The 16,290-nt window shown below is 42.1% G+C and overlaps 1 protein-coding gene across 3 annotated transcripts in view; it reads left to right on the top strand.

Moving 5' to 3' along the window:
* The window catches only part of pacc1 (proton activated chloride channel 1), a 35,781-nt gene that overhangs the window by 10,318 nt on the left and 9,173 nt on the right, over window positions 1-16,290 (top strand). The window contains exons 2-5 of one of the 3 annotated variants that reach the window (XM_080200496.1): window positions 892-979; window positions 3,786-3,995; window positions 12,333-12,487; window positions 15,622-15,764. In XM_080200496.1, coding sequence (XP_080056622.1) covers window positions 946-979; window positions 3,786-3,995; window positions 12,333-12,487; window positions 15,622-15,764 — 542 coding nt within the window. In that variant the 5' untranslated portion in view covers window positions 892-945. Of the gene's footprint in view, window positions 1-134; window positions 980-3,785; window positions 3,996-12,332; window positions 12,488-15,621; window positions 15,765-16,290 lie in introns of those variants that run through there. The other 2 variants (XM_080200495.1, XM_080200494.1) reach the window with 2 other exon arrangements.

The following is a 16,290-nucleotide window of genomic DNA, read 5'->3' as shown; positions in this document are numbered from 1 at the left end:
TCCAGGAATCTAAAACCCTCCCTCCTGCACCAACTCTTAAGCCACACATTCACTTGCACTGTCCTCCTATTTCTGTGTTCGCCGGCACGTGGCACTGGGAATAATCCCGAGATTACAACCTAGAGGTCTTGCTTTTTAGTATACTGCCTAACTCCCAGAATTCTTGATGCAAGCCCTGATCCCTCTTGCTATCTATATCTTTGGTGCCAACATGTACCATGACCTCTGCCTTATCACCCTCCCCCTTCAAAGTGCCCTGTAGTTGTTCAGTGACATCCCAGACCCCAGCATCAGGGAGGCAACACGCCATCCTGGAGTCCGATTGTGCCTATCCTTCCTATAATGTAGCAATCAGAACTGTACACAGTACTCTAGCTTTGGCCTCATCAAAGCTTGTACGACTCCTATATGACTTCCCTGCTTTTGTAACCTGACTATACCCCTGACTGTAGAATCCTCCATTGCTATTGCCCTGCCTCTCTACCCATCCCTTCTGTATAGACAAGCTTCTTATGTGCCAGAGGCTTGGCTCTGTCTGCACTCCCTGGTGGAACCAGTGTCCTAATCAGCCTCCAAAATGGAGTATCGATTTGCAAGCGAGGCCCCAGGGGACTCCTGAACTACCTGCCTATATCTCTTGGACTGCCTGATATTCACCCATTCCCTTCCTTCCTCAAGTCTCTTCAGCTGTGGTGTGACTACCTTCCTAAATGTGCTATCCACAATGCTCTCAGACTCACGGAAACTCCACAGTGTACCCAGTATAATTGTTGCATTGTCTCTTGTTGGTTAAAGGAAGTGATCTGTAAAATTGTTTGGGTAAATTGAGCATTCTTTCCACCGTTCTGTCGTTACTTTTTCCCTGGGATGTTGATCGTTGGCATTTTCTAGTTCCAATTCTCTGCAGTAGTGGCTAGATGTGGGAATGTTATCTGGTTTACATTGATGCGACTGCTTTGGATAACCTTATCCTTGCCAAGTGAGTATGAACCTAACTTTTTATATGCTGTGATGAAAGCAAAACGCTGCAGATGCTGGAATCTGAAACAAAAACAGAAAGTGCTGAAAAATCTCAGCAGGTCTGATAGCATCCGTGTTTCAAGTCTAAATGACTCTCTGTCAGAGCTGTGATGAAGGGTGAACCTGACTGAAGACATTGGCTCTATTGTCTCTCCAAAGATGCTCTCTAACCTGCTGAGACTTCCTGCATTTTTTGTTTTTGTTTATATGCTATGTTCATAATGAACCAGTCAGGTTTGCTTGAATTTAATGAAGAAGGAAGTTAATTTCTGCTCAAAGTGATTGAAGTAAAATAATAAAATACACTCTAATATCCACAGAAGATGGATTTGGGCAAATTGGAGCTGGTAAAAATTTTAAAAATTCACATTTTGTAGCTTGGGCTTCACTGGCTGCAGCTAGAATCCAGTGGTTTTGCTTCCAGGGCTGAGGTGTTTAGCGCTGCTGCCTCTCTCAGCGCCAGGGACCTGGGTTCAATTCCGGCCTTGGGTCATTGTCTGTGTGGAGTTTGCACTTTCTCCCCGTGTCTGCGCTGGTTTCCTCCGGGTGCTCCAGTTTCCTCCCACAGTTCAAAGATGTGTGGGTTCGGTTGATTGGCAATGCTAAATTGCCCCTTAGTATCAGGGGGATTAGCGGCGTAAAGACGTGGGGTTACGGGAGTAGGGCCTGGGTGGGATTGTTATCAGGCTTGAATCTACTGCAGAATGGAGTAAAGCCCAAATTAGTAGAAAGGGTCCATCAAGCTTTTAGTCGGGTGGAGAGAGAGAGAGTTGACAAGATCTTTCACTTTTGCTAAATGGTTAGCCCTGTTTTACTAAAAATTATGTGCTTAAAACACACGTACAGCTTGGCTTGTCATGCAACTTCTCCCTCAACTGCCAACAATTCAAATAAGAATTGCATATTTCAATTAAAATTTGGTTAACTTGTCTGGAGAGTTATCTTAAAAATGATGGTCTTTTATTCAAGCAATAAACCTTGACTGGTTTGCCTTTAGCTGTTGAACACTGTCATTCATTTCCATAGGTACCTTGTCAATAGCGCAAACTTAATGGGCCGAATGGCCTCTTTCTTCACTGTCGGGATTCTATTATTCTACAAGAACATCTTTATCACAACAGTAATATTAGTCAATACCCAGCTCTGAAATACAGCATGACTAACAATTTAGTAAATAGATGTTTTTTTTAAAGTGGGCTCCAATGCTGTCTTTATTCTTATTTTGTCTTCTTTTGTATCCTTCAGATAAACATTTAGGTTCAGTGCTCAATATTATAGTTTAGCAGAATGTGTCACCTTGTACTTTGTTCCTGCAACATGAAAACATTTACTTATCCAACTAAAAACAAGACCCCAGCAGTTGAATTAAATTATCAGAAAGTATCCATGGAAGACAGTTGCAAAAAAAATATGCGTGTTGGAAAAACGTAATTTATTATCAGCTTGTTATCCCACCTGACATTCTCTTTCTCTTATGACTTTTTTTTCCTTTTGATCATCTGACTTTTTGTCAACCATCTCTCCTTCAAAGTTTTTGTTGTCTGCTGTTGTCCAAAATCTTTCTGCACTAAACCTCTTTTATTTCCTCTCTTAAGCTGCACATTGAATTGCTCCTGATCCTAGAGAATGAAATCTCCCATCCCATGAAAGAATTTTTTAAAATCTCCTTGTCCCCAACATTGCCACCACTCCTGACATTCTCCTCTTACCGTTCCTGCAACTGCCCCTTTACATCGGAGAATGTTAAATGTTTACGCATCAGGAGCACAGCCAGATCCATCTAGGCTATACTAAACTATGACCTGTCTACCCCTCTAGTGTTCAATCCGTGACTACTTCCATAAGGGCAAGTAAAATCCCAATGGACTTCAGATGATAAAGGACATGGTGGCAAAAATCCCTGAACTGACCAAACTTTCTAATGCCGGTCCCCGAATGTGATATTTCCCAACTTCACAGGGATATGATTGAAATTGGATCGGGGTTGTGCATGTGAATATAGCTGACCTTTAAATCACTAGCTACCTCCACTGAAACTGGATTTTCGAAGAACCTGGTGTGTGGATTAGAACTGGTAAGAGGAGATCTGAACTTGATGGATCTGTTTGGATAGCCAAGATATCCCTTTGGATCAGGTCCCAGGGCATCTGAAGGGGTATGGTATTGTTTTGCTATGTTCCAAAGGCTCCCTTTGGAAGATATAAGGCAGCCTTTGGGATCTTTAAACATGAACATGATTATGTACTGTTTACACACAAACTCAGTAGAATAGTCCAGCTATTAAACCTGTCAAAACTATCCAGGAAGTGTAAAAGCTGTCAAGGAACTGTCCAAGGCTACTAACTGAATTGACATGGAGGGAGTAAGGGCAAAGTATAGTGGATGGGGGTATAGGTCTATGATGAATGGGTACAGGGGAACTAAGTATGGGGCCGTGGGGTTGATATGGATGGGACATAGGGAATGGGAAGCGTGTGAGGGTTGGAGGGATTTTTTTCTGTACTCTGCGCAGCCTGCACATTCTTTCTGGAATCATCTGCCCCTAATCTAATTTAGACCTTAGTGATGAGTGGTGAGCACCTTTACCTCATTACCAACTGCAAGATCTGAACCAAAGCATTTCTGAAAACAGTAGCCACTGAGATATGAAAAATTTTGTTACTTTATTGTGCCACTGTTAACCCTGAACAACATAGAGTTTGCTGCAAAGCCTTAAAATAGGGAAAGAATTTGTATTTAAATTACTATTTTTTTCCTTGTTCCAGATGATGAACTTGGCTCCTCAAGTCTTCCTTCTGTCTTTGGAAAAGCATGTCTGAAGAACACTTTTGCTGTGATTCTTATCTTTATCTATCTGCTCCTGATGTCTGTAGCAGTGTTTCTGGCCTACCAGACCATCACCGACTTCAGGGAGAAGCTCAAACATCCTGTTATGTCCGTGTCCTTCCAGGAAGTTCTGAAATATGATGCTCCTGGTGAGAAAACAGTTTTTTTCTCTTTGCTGACACAAAGTAATTTAAAAGAACAAAATGCTGGAAATACTCTGTAGGTCGGGCGGCATCTGGGGAGAGAGAAGTGGAGTTAACATTTCAGCTCAGTGACCTTTCTCCAGGACTGGAATGCACTGTCTGTGAATGTGATGGAGGCAGGTTCAATCCACACATTCAAAAGGGAATTGGATCCCGAGCTAAAGGAAAAATATGAGGTGCAACAGGGGAAGTAACAGGGAGATGGTAGGTAAATTGCTTCTGTAGACGGCCACATGAATGGCCTCCTGTGCTGTAACCATTCTCTGAGTCTATAAATCTGCGATTCTACTAGAATTGCAGTTGGTTTCAAGCAAGCAAAGGGAGGGGGTGCTTAAAAATAAAGGAAGGTTTGCAATAGCATAGAAGAAGGCTGAGACTAAACGACAAAGAGTTGGTGGTATAAGGCTAAAGGATGTGATAATGGGGCAAGTAAAGAAACAAAAGGGGTGTCTGGAGGAGGTGTGAATGGCAGAATGATAAACAACTTCCTTCTGAGAGCAGAAGCAAAAGAAAAATGAGTAAAACTGAAATCTGCAACAACAAAATAGTACTGGAAACAAAAATGGGTGTGGGTTACAGTCTGATATTGTTGAACTCAGCAAGTCCAGATTGCTGTAAAGTGCCTAACTGAAAGTCAAGATGCTGTTCCTTGAGCTTGCAGTAGGCTTCATTGGACACTGCAATAGGCTGAGGATAGAGAAGTTAGTGTAAGAGCAAGGGAGAGAATTAAAATGACAGCTAACTGGAAACTCGGAGTCACTCTACGTTTCATCTCCCTGGTGTAGAGTAGTCGGCGTGGTGAGCAGTGAATACGATGCACCAAAGTGGAAGAAGAACACCAAAATCACAGCTTCATTAGGAAGGAGTTTGTTAGGAGTCTTGGGCGGTGAGGAGACAGGAGGTAAAAGGATAGTTGTTGTATGTCCTGCACTTGCTTGGAAAGAATGTGTGGGAAGGGGAGAGGATGCTGGGCAGTGATTGAGGAGTGGATCAGGGGATTGTTGAGGAAACGTGAAGGGGAGAGGACGATGTGTTTGGTAGTGGCATCAAGTTGTAGTGAAGGAAATGGAGGAGGATAATCTGTTGAATATGGAGAATGGTGCAATGGAAAATGAGGACAAGGGAACGTCTATTGTTGTTCTGGGAGGAAGAGGAAGGGATGAGATGGGGAGTGCGGGAAGTGGGATGGACAGTGATTGAGAGCCCTGTTCGCTATAGTGGGGGAGGGAAAGAATTCTTTGACTGAAGGAAAGGGAAGACATGTCAGAAATACTGGTACGGAAGATTGCATAATCAGAACTGATTCAACAAGAACATTCCTGGAAGAGAAGTGGCAGTGAGTTAAACAATAATACAAAAGCAAAATATTGTGGGTACTGTTCTCTCTGCACACATTCGGTCTGACCTGGTTAGTATTTCCAGCACTTTCTTTGACTTAAGGTAATAGCTAGCATTTCAAGTACGATATTGTCATTGCATGCTATTGATTGTCCTAATAACTGGAGCTGAAAGCAATCTGATGAGTGTATTTAATTAGGTTTGTTTCAGTCGATTCACAGTATAATTAAAATGATTTGAATTAGCAGTGCTTCGCAGATTTGGAATTACTAACAATGCTATTAGTTTCATTACAGAGTTTCCTTGCTGACAGTACATTGGCCAATATCTCAGGCTTTAAGTTATTTTATGTTTTGGATAACAGTAAGTAGAGTGAATTTGGTGGCAGTTCAGGACTTAGGAGTGGTAAAGGAAGCTGGGATGGATTCCTCTGCAAAATACACATAGCAAAATAATGTGAACTTAAAAGAATAAATATTTCTGATTTTGCTACGTGTAGTGAACAGAATCTTGCTTGGCTTTTATTCATTCATGGGGCTGTATTTTAATACCTCCATTGGAACCATTGGCATTCCCTTCCCACTGTAATATTTAGCCCATGTGATGTGGGCATTGCTGGCAAGTCTGCCATTCATTGCCAATCCCTAATTGCCTTTGGCAAGCTGGTGCACCTTCTTGAGCTGCTGCAGGGTGGGTGCGCCGGCGGTGCTGCTGCAGGGTGGGTGCGCCAGCGGTGCTGCTGCAGGGTGGGTGCGCCGGCGGTGCTGCTGCAGGGTGGGTGCGCCGGCGGTGCTGCTGCAGGGTGGGTGCGCCAGCGGTGCTGCTGCAGGGTGGGTGCGCCGGCGGTGCTGCTGCAGGGTGGGTGCGCCAGCGGTGCTGCTGCAGGGTGGGTGCGCCAGCGGTGCTGCTGCAGGGTGGGTGCGCCGGCGGTGCTGCTGCAGGGTGGGTGCGCCAGCGGTGCTGCTGCAGAAGGAGTTCCAGGACTTTGGCCTGGCGACGAGGAAATAATGACAATATAGTTTCAAGTCAGGATGATGGGTGACTTGAAGGGGCACTTGCAGGTGATGGTGTTCCCATGCATTTGTTACCCTTGTCTTTCTAGAGATCACAGGTTTATAAAAAGCTGCAAAGGAGGCTTGGCGCATTACTGCAGTGCATCGTGTAAATGGTACTCATTGCTGCCACTGAGAGTAGATGGTGGAGGGAATTAATATTTATTTGGTAAAAGGGGTGTGAAATTAATGGTGCATTCCTTATGGGCACCCCAGAAGAAAATATTTGTTACAAATTCTGCTTTCTGATTAATATTGAGAACTTTAGGCCTTTCTGTCTTTTAATCTTAAAAGAAATGTGTTATTTTAATTTTGTCTTTTCAGCCGGGCACTTGTCTGGTATCCAGCCCATTGGCATAACAAAAACCGCTGTGTTTGTCCTCCAGTGTAATTCTGGAATCAGATTTACAACCTGCCATCCTATTGGACCAAAGCTGAGCTTATGACCTTATAACCTCCGTCATAAAGTCCCTTTTCTATCATGTTGTCATTTCCAGGTCCAATTATTTAAATATTCTTCTGGTCGGCCTCCCATTTTCCACCCTCCAAAAATTTAAACTCACTGAAAATGTTGTTGGCTGTTTTCTATCCTGTGTTAATCTCACCCCTCACTATGTTCCAGTCCTCTAGCACATTCTTATCCTTCTGTTTAACTCCCAATTTATGCAAGTTGTACTCAAGTAATTACTCATTGTAGGCCTCCCTGTTGGAGTTGTGCTAAATTCCCATTAATTTGTCAGCAAACATACTAACCTAAGATCTGCCCTCCCAAAATACCATTGGTTTGTATCATTGTCTCTTCACAGGCAAAAGGTTGAGCCCATTGAGTAAACCCAACAGCCTCTCACTGGTGGCAAGAGGCCTGTGTGTATAGAAAACAGCTAGTTAATTAATCAGACCATTGCTCACTGAACTGCACAGTAATTTATTAAGTACAACCCATGACACCCAGAGGCAGGATGTAGCACTGCACGACAAACCTTTGAACTCTGCTGTTTGAAACTCTAATGTAGAAAAACAACCAAACTGTTTGTTTTTCTAATGATATAAAAGGTACTAATCACACAGGGTGGATTGGGTAATCACCTTGTAGGTTTGTTTATTCAGACTAGGCACATGAGAACATATGTACACGGATAGAAAGCTTGAAGACATCAGAGCTGTGCTGTGTTCTGCTTACAGGCTGACTGAATCACGTGACATACTTTAGGGATGGCATGCTGCTGTCCCTGCAGTTTACAACATCCTCCTTTCCTTTTGAATGATACTTACACCCCTTCCAAAGAAGCATAATTAATACACAATACATATTCACGTTTAGTTACCATAACGTAAGTGTATAGAACAGATTCATCTATGAATCTCTTAAAGCATAGAGGTAAATTAATGCTACACCCAGGTCTTATAATGCCTATCTTGTCTGGAGGCTGCTTTAATTGTTCATAAGGATCCCTGGGGTTGTCATTCTTGGGTGTTGTTCTTGTTGCACCTGGGATCTTGTCTCAATTTGATGATTGAGAAGCTGGAATGGATCTGATCTGTCCTCAGTTATTCATCACCATTGCGCCTTTGTGTGTAACGACTTCATAGGACTTTGATTTCTAAATAATCCTCGTCACCTTGGCAATGTGAACTTGTCCCGACTGTTAACCTGGCAATTCAGCGCCTGTATTTATTTTGTGAATGCTGCTCATCGTTTCTTCTGTTTTAAAATATGCTCTCTAGTTTCTGAGTGAGTAGAAAGGGTAGGGGTAGGTAAATTGATGTGCACTGGTTTGCTAAACATTTGCTGTGCCAGTGATGGAATTCATAGAATCCCTACAGTGCAGAAGGAGGCCATTCGGCCCATCGAGTCTGCATCATCCACAATCCCACCCAGGCCCTATTCCTGTAACCCTACACATTTACCCTGCCAATCCCCCTGACACTAAGGGGCAATTTAGCATGGCCAATCAACCTAACCCGTACATCTTTGGACTGTGTGCCCAGAGGAAACCCACGCAGACACAGGGAGAATTGTGCAAACTCCACATGGACAGTAACTTGAGGCCAGAATTAAACCCAGATCCCTGGTGCTGTGAGGCAGTAGTGCTAATGATGTGCACTTAAAAATATCACTCTCCAGATGTAACATTGCAACGTGTAGATCTTGCTTGGTCTGTCTACATTTGAGATTTGGAGACTTCACCTTGTGAATAATTTGTTCAGCTAGGCAGTTAGATCTAGGGTAAGGAGGAGAAGTAGTAGTGTGATTGACATTCCACTTCTCACACATAGCCTGAAATGGTGTACCAATAAATTGCACTGTTATCTCTAATGATCTCTCTAGGCACATTGCAAATAACAGTTAGAGTGTGTGTGACAGTTGTGCTTCATGTACTGGGCAATTGCGAAATAATGGGGTACTTAGTAAAGTAATTTGATGATGAAGTCAGTGCCATGGACATGAGGTCAGATCCAGTTTTGGACCAAGGATGGGTAGGAATTTCATATGGAATGAGTGGTTCTTTTTGATGACTTGGCATCTTTTCTTGTCATGCCTCGCACATCTTGATGATAACTTCAAAGTCACTTCTCATACCCGGCCAACAAATTGTAAATCTTTTCATCTGATCTATGCCCATATGTGAGTGAGGAAATTGTTGAAGAATGTTGGATTGCAAATATTCTCCAGCATGATGACCTGCCTACTTTTAAACATGACTGCCCAGGGAATGCATAATTCATCCTGGTAACGCCAAAATGGTCTTACATGTTTGTGGACATGCTGAATTGAACTAGGCCATTTTTCAGTGAAGGTTTTCCATGGTTTCTGTAGTGTAGAATTTTTCACCTCTATTATTTTGCAGTTGCTGGCATTTGCATTGTGCGAAACGTACCAGATCAATTGATGCTATTGCATTCTCTTGCAAGCTTAAAGCTGCAGCTTCCTTGAAACTGTCAATTTTCTTGAAACATTCTGGAGACTTCAATGTTACAGTAAGAACTCTCGCAACACCAGGTTAAAGTTCAACAGGTTTATTTGGAACCAAGAGCTTTCGGAGCACTGCTCCTTCATCAGGTGAGCCTCCGAAAGATTCCAAATAAACCTGTTGAACTTTAATTTGGTCTTGTGAGACTTCTTATTGTGCCTACCCCAGTCCAACACCAGCATCGCCACATCACTTCAATGTTATGTTATGGACTGAGGCAATAGGAGTAGTTTCTGAAGTTGATCTGCCACATGCTGTCCAACTGATTCGATGGTTTGGCAGTATTGCTCACAACATGCTTGTAGACCTGCCTTTAGTCCCCACAATAAAGTATCTGTGACACCCGGCAGGATTGATTACACTTGCGTTCCTGGACTATGATCCCTGCACATGGCGTTAGTGAACTATTGTATACTGAAAGCTGTGCAGTAGTAGATTTCACCACGGCCTTCTGTGTCTGTGGATATATGTCTTTTAGACTTTGCAAGGGAAATATATTGGCACTTGCTCCTGTGTCAATCTTGGCCAATAATGAGTAGTTACCAACATTCTTGGAACAGATCATTTTAATCTTGGCAAATGTTTCAGGCGGTGAGACTTTGTTTTCTGTGAGATTGACAGTGTGAAGCACGTGTTCACTGCAGTTTGTTTTGTCATGCATATGGCCATCATTTTCTGCTGTATCACTGACCTCGTATGTATGTTTCTGAAAAAATACCTGATGATCATTCTTACTGTTTAAAGGTACCTGTTGTGTACGGTCTGTTTGGATTAGTGTTTATGGCTCTTTCTAGTTGTATAAGCCTTTGCTGTAGTGCATTGCCACCATCATTGGCTCTTTCTGCCACATACTTTGCAGAATTGCTAGAAAACAAGGCATTCCCTTGGTGTATACAGAAGGGCATACCTTACACATGCTTTGTTAGGTTGGGGTGTTCTAGTGGATTCATTAACAATTGAGCTTGTATTTTGGAGCTCTGGGCTTTGTTGACCTGAATGGATTTCTTCATCCTTGTGTCCATTCTGTCTGCTAGCTCTGTGTTTGAAAAATCACAGTATGTACCCTTTTCTCCGTATCTGCTGACAAAGTGGGATATGGATGCTGTAGGCTGTTGTCGAAATAGCATGAACTCTAGTTGAGGAATATAAAAGATTAATCTGATTCTGAACTGATCTTCCAATGTAGCCTATATTAGAAATCCTTTACCTCGAATTGCAACCTTCTCTGGCCTGATTCTTATGATGGTTTGATTTTTTTTTGTCTGACTCTCCCTCATTCACCAGCAGTCTGATCCACACCCTGGTCATTCATCTCTCCTGACTGAGCTAATCCCATGTTGGACCTCTCGATGCACCACATATTGGGCCTCTTGGAACTGACACCACAAGAGATCCCACTGCCTACCAGCTCTTTACTTGAGCACTACTATCTCACCATGTCCTCCAGGCTTTTCTGTGCAGTCAGTATGCTGCAGTAAAATACCCTTTTGGAGAGTCGGTGGAGTATTGGTGGGCTGAATGACCACCTTCTGCACTGTAGGGATTCTATAAATCTAAGGGATTTGGAAAATACACTGTGGGCTCATTTATTCAGACCAGGCACAGAAGAACATTCATATGTGGATTCAAAACTTGAAGACATTAGCTGCAGATCTGTGTGAGTTATGTTCTGTTCATCGGCTAAAGTGAAACTGAGACTAGATCCCATGATCTTTCCCTTTCAGTGAAGTCATGCTGTTGTCCCTTCAACGCATATTACAACACATGTATATATTTGTATTTTATTATATATATTATATGATAGTGCTTTTTGTCTCCTTGTGCTGTCAGTGAATTATTTAAGATGTGTTGTAATGTAGTGCCAGAGAGCAGCAATGTCTCACAATTATCAAATTTAATGAGCGACTGTGTCATCTGTCTTAGGGATGTTGGTTGAAGTATCATGTGGGTCAGAGCAGGGAGAGAACTCCCTACGCCTCAAAATTCCCTGGGATCATCTACTTCCATCTAGGCAGGCACCCAGAATCTTGTTTAGCACCCCACTGGAAAAGCAGCACTTCAGGCAATGCTGCAGTCCTTCAGTACAACACTGTGTATCTGCCTTGATCATATTCCAAAGGGGATTTTCACTTTATCGCCTGTCTCACTTGCTAAAAAATATTCTGCACTATCCCCTGTGGATCTTCAAAATATTTCTCCTCCAACACCTTTCCCACACTGCCTTCCCCTCATGGCTCCACCGAATCTACTAAAAGTGCTGGTTATGGATTTTACTTTTCTTGTGAATTGCATGAAATCTTTGAGTACTGCATCTTTGTTATTTGTCATTAATATCTGGTTTAAGTTAAAACCTTATTTCACATGTTGAGAGACCAAAAGTGTAGTTCAGTAAAAGAGCAGTTACCCTCTTATTGAATGGTAGAACTGGCCACATGTCCTGCATCTGTTTCTCATGTTATATATGTCACAATAAGTTTGGTAAAATAAATATTACATCCCTTTCTACTTTTCCAAGCTATTTATCTTTTGTTTGAGTGGGGCCAATCAGCTTATGGGCTGGGAGCTGGAATACACATAGGATTCGGAATATCCGTAATATTATGGATAACATAACATTATAACTCGTGTCTTGTCTTGTCGAGTGCCAACTTGTTGCCTGGTTTCTGGAGAGATGTTCCAAGTCAAGAGCCAGTGCTTCTCTCTGAAAGAAGGAAAACCTCAAAGTTGATGTGACCCTGGGATGTTTTGTATGCCTCTCTGGTGATTGGATCAGATGGACATTCGTGGAAACTTATGTGCAAGCAGGGTAGCAGAATGGGCGGAGAAAGAAAGGGAATTTGTAAAAGGATTTTAAAAAACTATAAAATGTGAATGCTTCTGGAAGGAGCAGTTTGCTGAATGTATCTCGATCCATTTCACAGGTATAGCACTATATCCTGGTAAAGCTGAACTCCTGAGCTGTCAGCACCATTATCATGACCAGGTTCAGGTTGTGATGAATCCAGGCCAACGAGGAGAAATCGACTGCACTGATGAACAAATCAATTACACAGACCCATACAGAAACAAAACACTGGTAAAGTATAGAAAGCACCCGCTGATTTAAATCTTACAATTAAAGTGTTCAGATTTGACCAATAAGCATCTGTTGCACAACATCGAGTCATAAAGCAATCATGGAACATACAGATGACATGGAATATTTTATGCCATGTTGTTGCTGACTTTTCACATGATGGTTTAATTATGACATTTCTTTTAGCAACTGCAGCAGTTTCAGGTAGTAAATTTTAAACTTTCTTATTATGAGTCGAAACAGTTACTAAGCTTAATATAGTATTTAATATCTAAAGCTTGCTTTAGCCACAGTTAATTTGGTGGAAAACAAAAGATTGGTCCAGGAGAATTGGAGGACCGACTGGTGACTCTCATCCTGTATATTCAAGCATTTTGTGCTTTTATTTTCTGACCCGTTTTGGTTCAGTGATGGACCTCTGTTGATACAAGCCTCACTCCAGAGACCTGAGCACATAATCGAGGCTAACACTTTGGTGCAGGTCCTGTTGGAGGTACAGAAGTGAGATGTAAACCACCTTGTGGCATTACTCTGGGAAGAGCAGGGAAGTTCTTTTCCTAGCTAATATTTATTCTTCGGCTAACATCACTGAAACAGATGTTCTGATAATTAATTTCACTGCTGTTTGTGAGACCTTGCTTCTTGCTCTGTGCAAATTGGTAGACACCTTTCTCAACATTGTGATAAAAGTTTATAAAACGATGAGGAATATAGATAGGGTGAACTAGTTGGAGACTTTTTCCCAGGACAGAAATAACAATTACAAGGGGACACAAGCTCAAAATAAGAGGAGAAACGTTCAATTGAAATGTGTGAGGGAAGTTTTTTACACAGAGGGTGGTGTGGGCCTGGAATGCACTGCCAAGTGAGATGGTTGAGGCAGTTACGTTAGCCACATTTAAGACTTATCTGGATAGACACATGGACAAATGGGGAATAGAGGGATGTAAGCAGTTGGTTTAGATAGGACAACGTGATTGGTGCAGGCTTGGAGGGCCAAAGGGCCTATTCCTGTGTTGTCCTGTTCGTTGTTTTTTGTATTACAGAAGTGACTACTGATTACAGCAACTTGGGATATCCTGAAGTTGTTAACTGCAAGCTCTTTATTTTTTAGGTCTGTCACCTAATTTTCTAATATGCCAGATTGGGGCTAGAACAGTTTTAATTTCGGTAACTACTTCAACCATTCTGTGCTAGCTTGCCACAGCTTTTGGACAGTTGGAGACAGTTAAGTTACTAGAACGTAAGCAATTTTCACTTACATGGAGTGTAATCGAACAAACATTGACACTGAACCACACGTGGAGTTATTAAGGTGATCAAAAGCTTGATCAGAGTGGTTGGTTTTAAGGAACATCTTAAAGGGGAACATCGTGGGTTGAAGAGGTTTAAAGAGGGAAATCCAGAACTGTGGGTGTGTGTAGAGTGATGAACATCGAGGATGAGCAATGGCCAGAATTGGAGGACAGTAGATTTCTCAAAGGATTCTGGGGCTGGAAGGTGTCACATTAGATGGGATAGGATGAGGCTGCACAATGATTTGAAAGTAAGGATAAGAATTTTAAAATTTAAGAGTGCCAAACCGGAAGCCACTGTAGTTTGCAGTCAGTGCGAATGAATGAATAGAATTTGATGCAAGTTAGTATATGTGCTACAACACTTTGGATTAACATTTTATGGAGGTTGCAAGGTGGGAGGCTGGTCCAAAGAGCAATGCAACAGTTGAGTCCAAGATGGGATATCATAGAATCATGATCATAGAATCCCTACAGTGCAGAAGGAGGCCATTCGGTCCATCGAGTCTGCATCAACAACAATTCCACCCAGGCCTGATCCCCGTACCCAGATCTATTTGCCCCATGAATCCCTCTAACCTATGCATCCAAGAATATAAGGGACAATTTAGCATGGCCAATCAACCTAATCCACACATCTTTGGACTGTCTATTGTTAACAAAAGCGTGAATGAGAGTTTTAGCATTGGATGTGCTGAAGGAGGGACAGTATTATTTGTAGCAAAAATTTGCTGTACAATATGAGGGACTTGGATTATGTGGAGATACTGGAGGAACAAAACGGAGGGGGTTGTAGGCTGATTTAAAAGAGGTGTTCAAAATTATACAGTGCAGTGTAGGGTAAATAAGGAGAAACAATTTTTGCTGGCAAGAGGATCAGTAACCAGGATATAGTTGCAAGATAATTGTCAAAAGAACCAGAGAGAAGACTTTCTTAAATTTACATAGCAAGTCATAATGATCAGTGAATTCATTGAAAGGGTGTGAAAACAGATTTCACAGTAATTGTTACAAAGAAATTGGATATAGACAAGAAAATACACAGGCAATGGGGAGAATGGGAATAAATGAATCATGGGCTGAATGTTCTGTGTTGTATGATTCTATAAATATTCAAATCATTTCCAGTTCGGAGAGCCAAACTAGAGCTGTGTTTGAAGAGAGCAGGTTGAAAGTTGTGATTGAAAAGAGAAGGATGGAATTGTGATTCAGTTTATGATTCATGACCATTCGCTGACTGCAGGGCAGAAGACAATTCTCTGTTTTCAACTAATGCTTTTCATGGACCAATGTGATATATTATCATAGAATCCCTACAGTGCACACGGAGGCCGTTTGTTCCATTGAGCCTGCACCGACGACAATCCCACCAGGCCCTATCTCCGTAATCCCACCTAATTTACCCTACCGTCAATAAATGGGAAAATTTAAAATTTACAAGCAAGCCAAATGCCGTCTGTTATTTTCACAAGACTTCCTGCTGTGCAAAATGGTTTCTAATCCAAAGATCACAGCTTGCAGAGAGCCAGCATGGAGTTGGCAGGCTGAATGACCTCCTGCTGTGTTCTAACTATTTGATGATTTATTTGGGAGGAATGAATAATGATGTTTGGTCCTTCCCCATTTTTTAATTACTGTAGCTTAAATTACGAGCTTATAATGCACAGAACTGATATGTAGATAAAGAAAAACGTTGGTCCATCAAGCCTACCCACACCATATTGGCTAATCATTGTGGCTAAATGTTTCTTCCCTCCCAACCTATTCCCTTGCTTCTCCCCCACCTGAGCTGTTTAGAAATGTGTTTTCGATGAGCTCTGTTGCTGTTTGTGATTGTAGAAATCAGCCCTCATTATCCGTGGACCACAGGATGTGAGAAAGAAGGAGCTCGTGTTCTTGCAGTTCCATCTAAATGAAACAGAAGAAGATTTTAGTGCAATCAGCTATCTCTTATTCTCCTCATTCAAAGAGTTCCAGGAGAGGTGAGAAATGAGTGTAAGATACAATCTCAAGTCACTCCTCCTGGGTGAGGGTGGGAAGAATTATTATAATTTTGTGTCCATTATTGTTAAAGGCCACTTTTCAAGAGGCTGAGTTCTCTCTGCGTCAAATCATGCTATCTGCCTGAAGTGGGTGAATGTATTTATTCAATCTCAATGGCTAAACATTATCATTGGATACAGGGATGTCGTAGTAATGTCATTAGATTAGGATTTCAGTGGCTCAGACTAGTTCTCTGGAAACATGGGTTCAAATGCTACCATGGCAGCTGGTGGAATTTAAATTCAATCAGGAAACATCTGCAGTTAAAAAAAAATGCTAGCCTCACTGATGGTGATCATGAAACTACCTTCGTTTGTCATGAAAACCCATCCGGTTCACTAATGTCCTTTAAGGAAGGAAATCTGCCATCTGGACTTGTGCTTCCAGACCCACAGCAATGTGATTGACTGTTAACCACCCTCTGAAATGGTCTGGCAAGCCAAGGGCAATCAGGGGATGGGCAAC

This window comes from Carcharhinus amblyrhynchos, chromosome 12 (assembly GCF_965287045.1).
Source record: "Carcharhinus amblyrhynchos chromosome 12, sCarAmb.v2.hapA, whole genome shotgun sequence".
NCBI lineage: Eukaryota > Metazoa > Chordata > Chondrichthyes > Carcharhiniformes > Carcharhinidae > Carcharhinus > Carcharhinus amblyrhynchos.
This window is presented reverse-complemented; position numbering and strand designations above follow the sequence as displayed.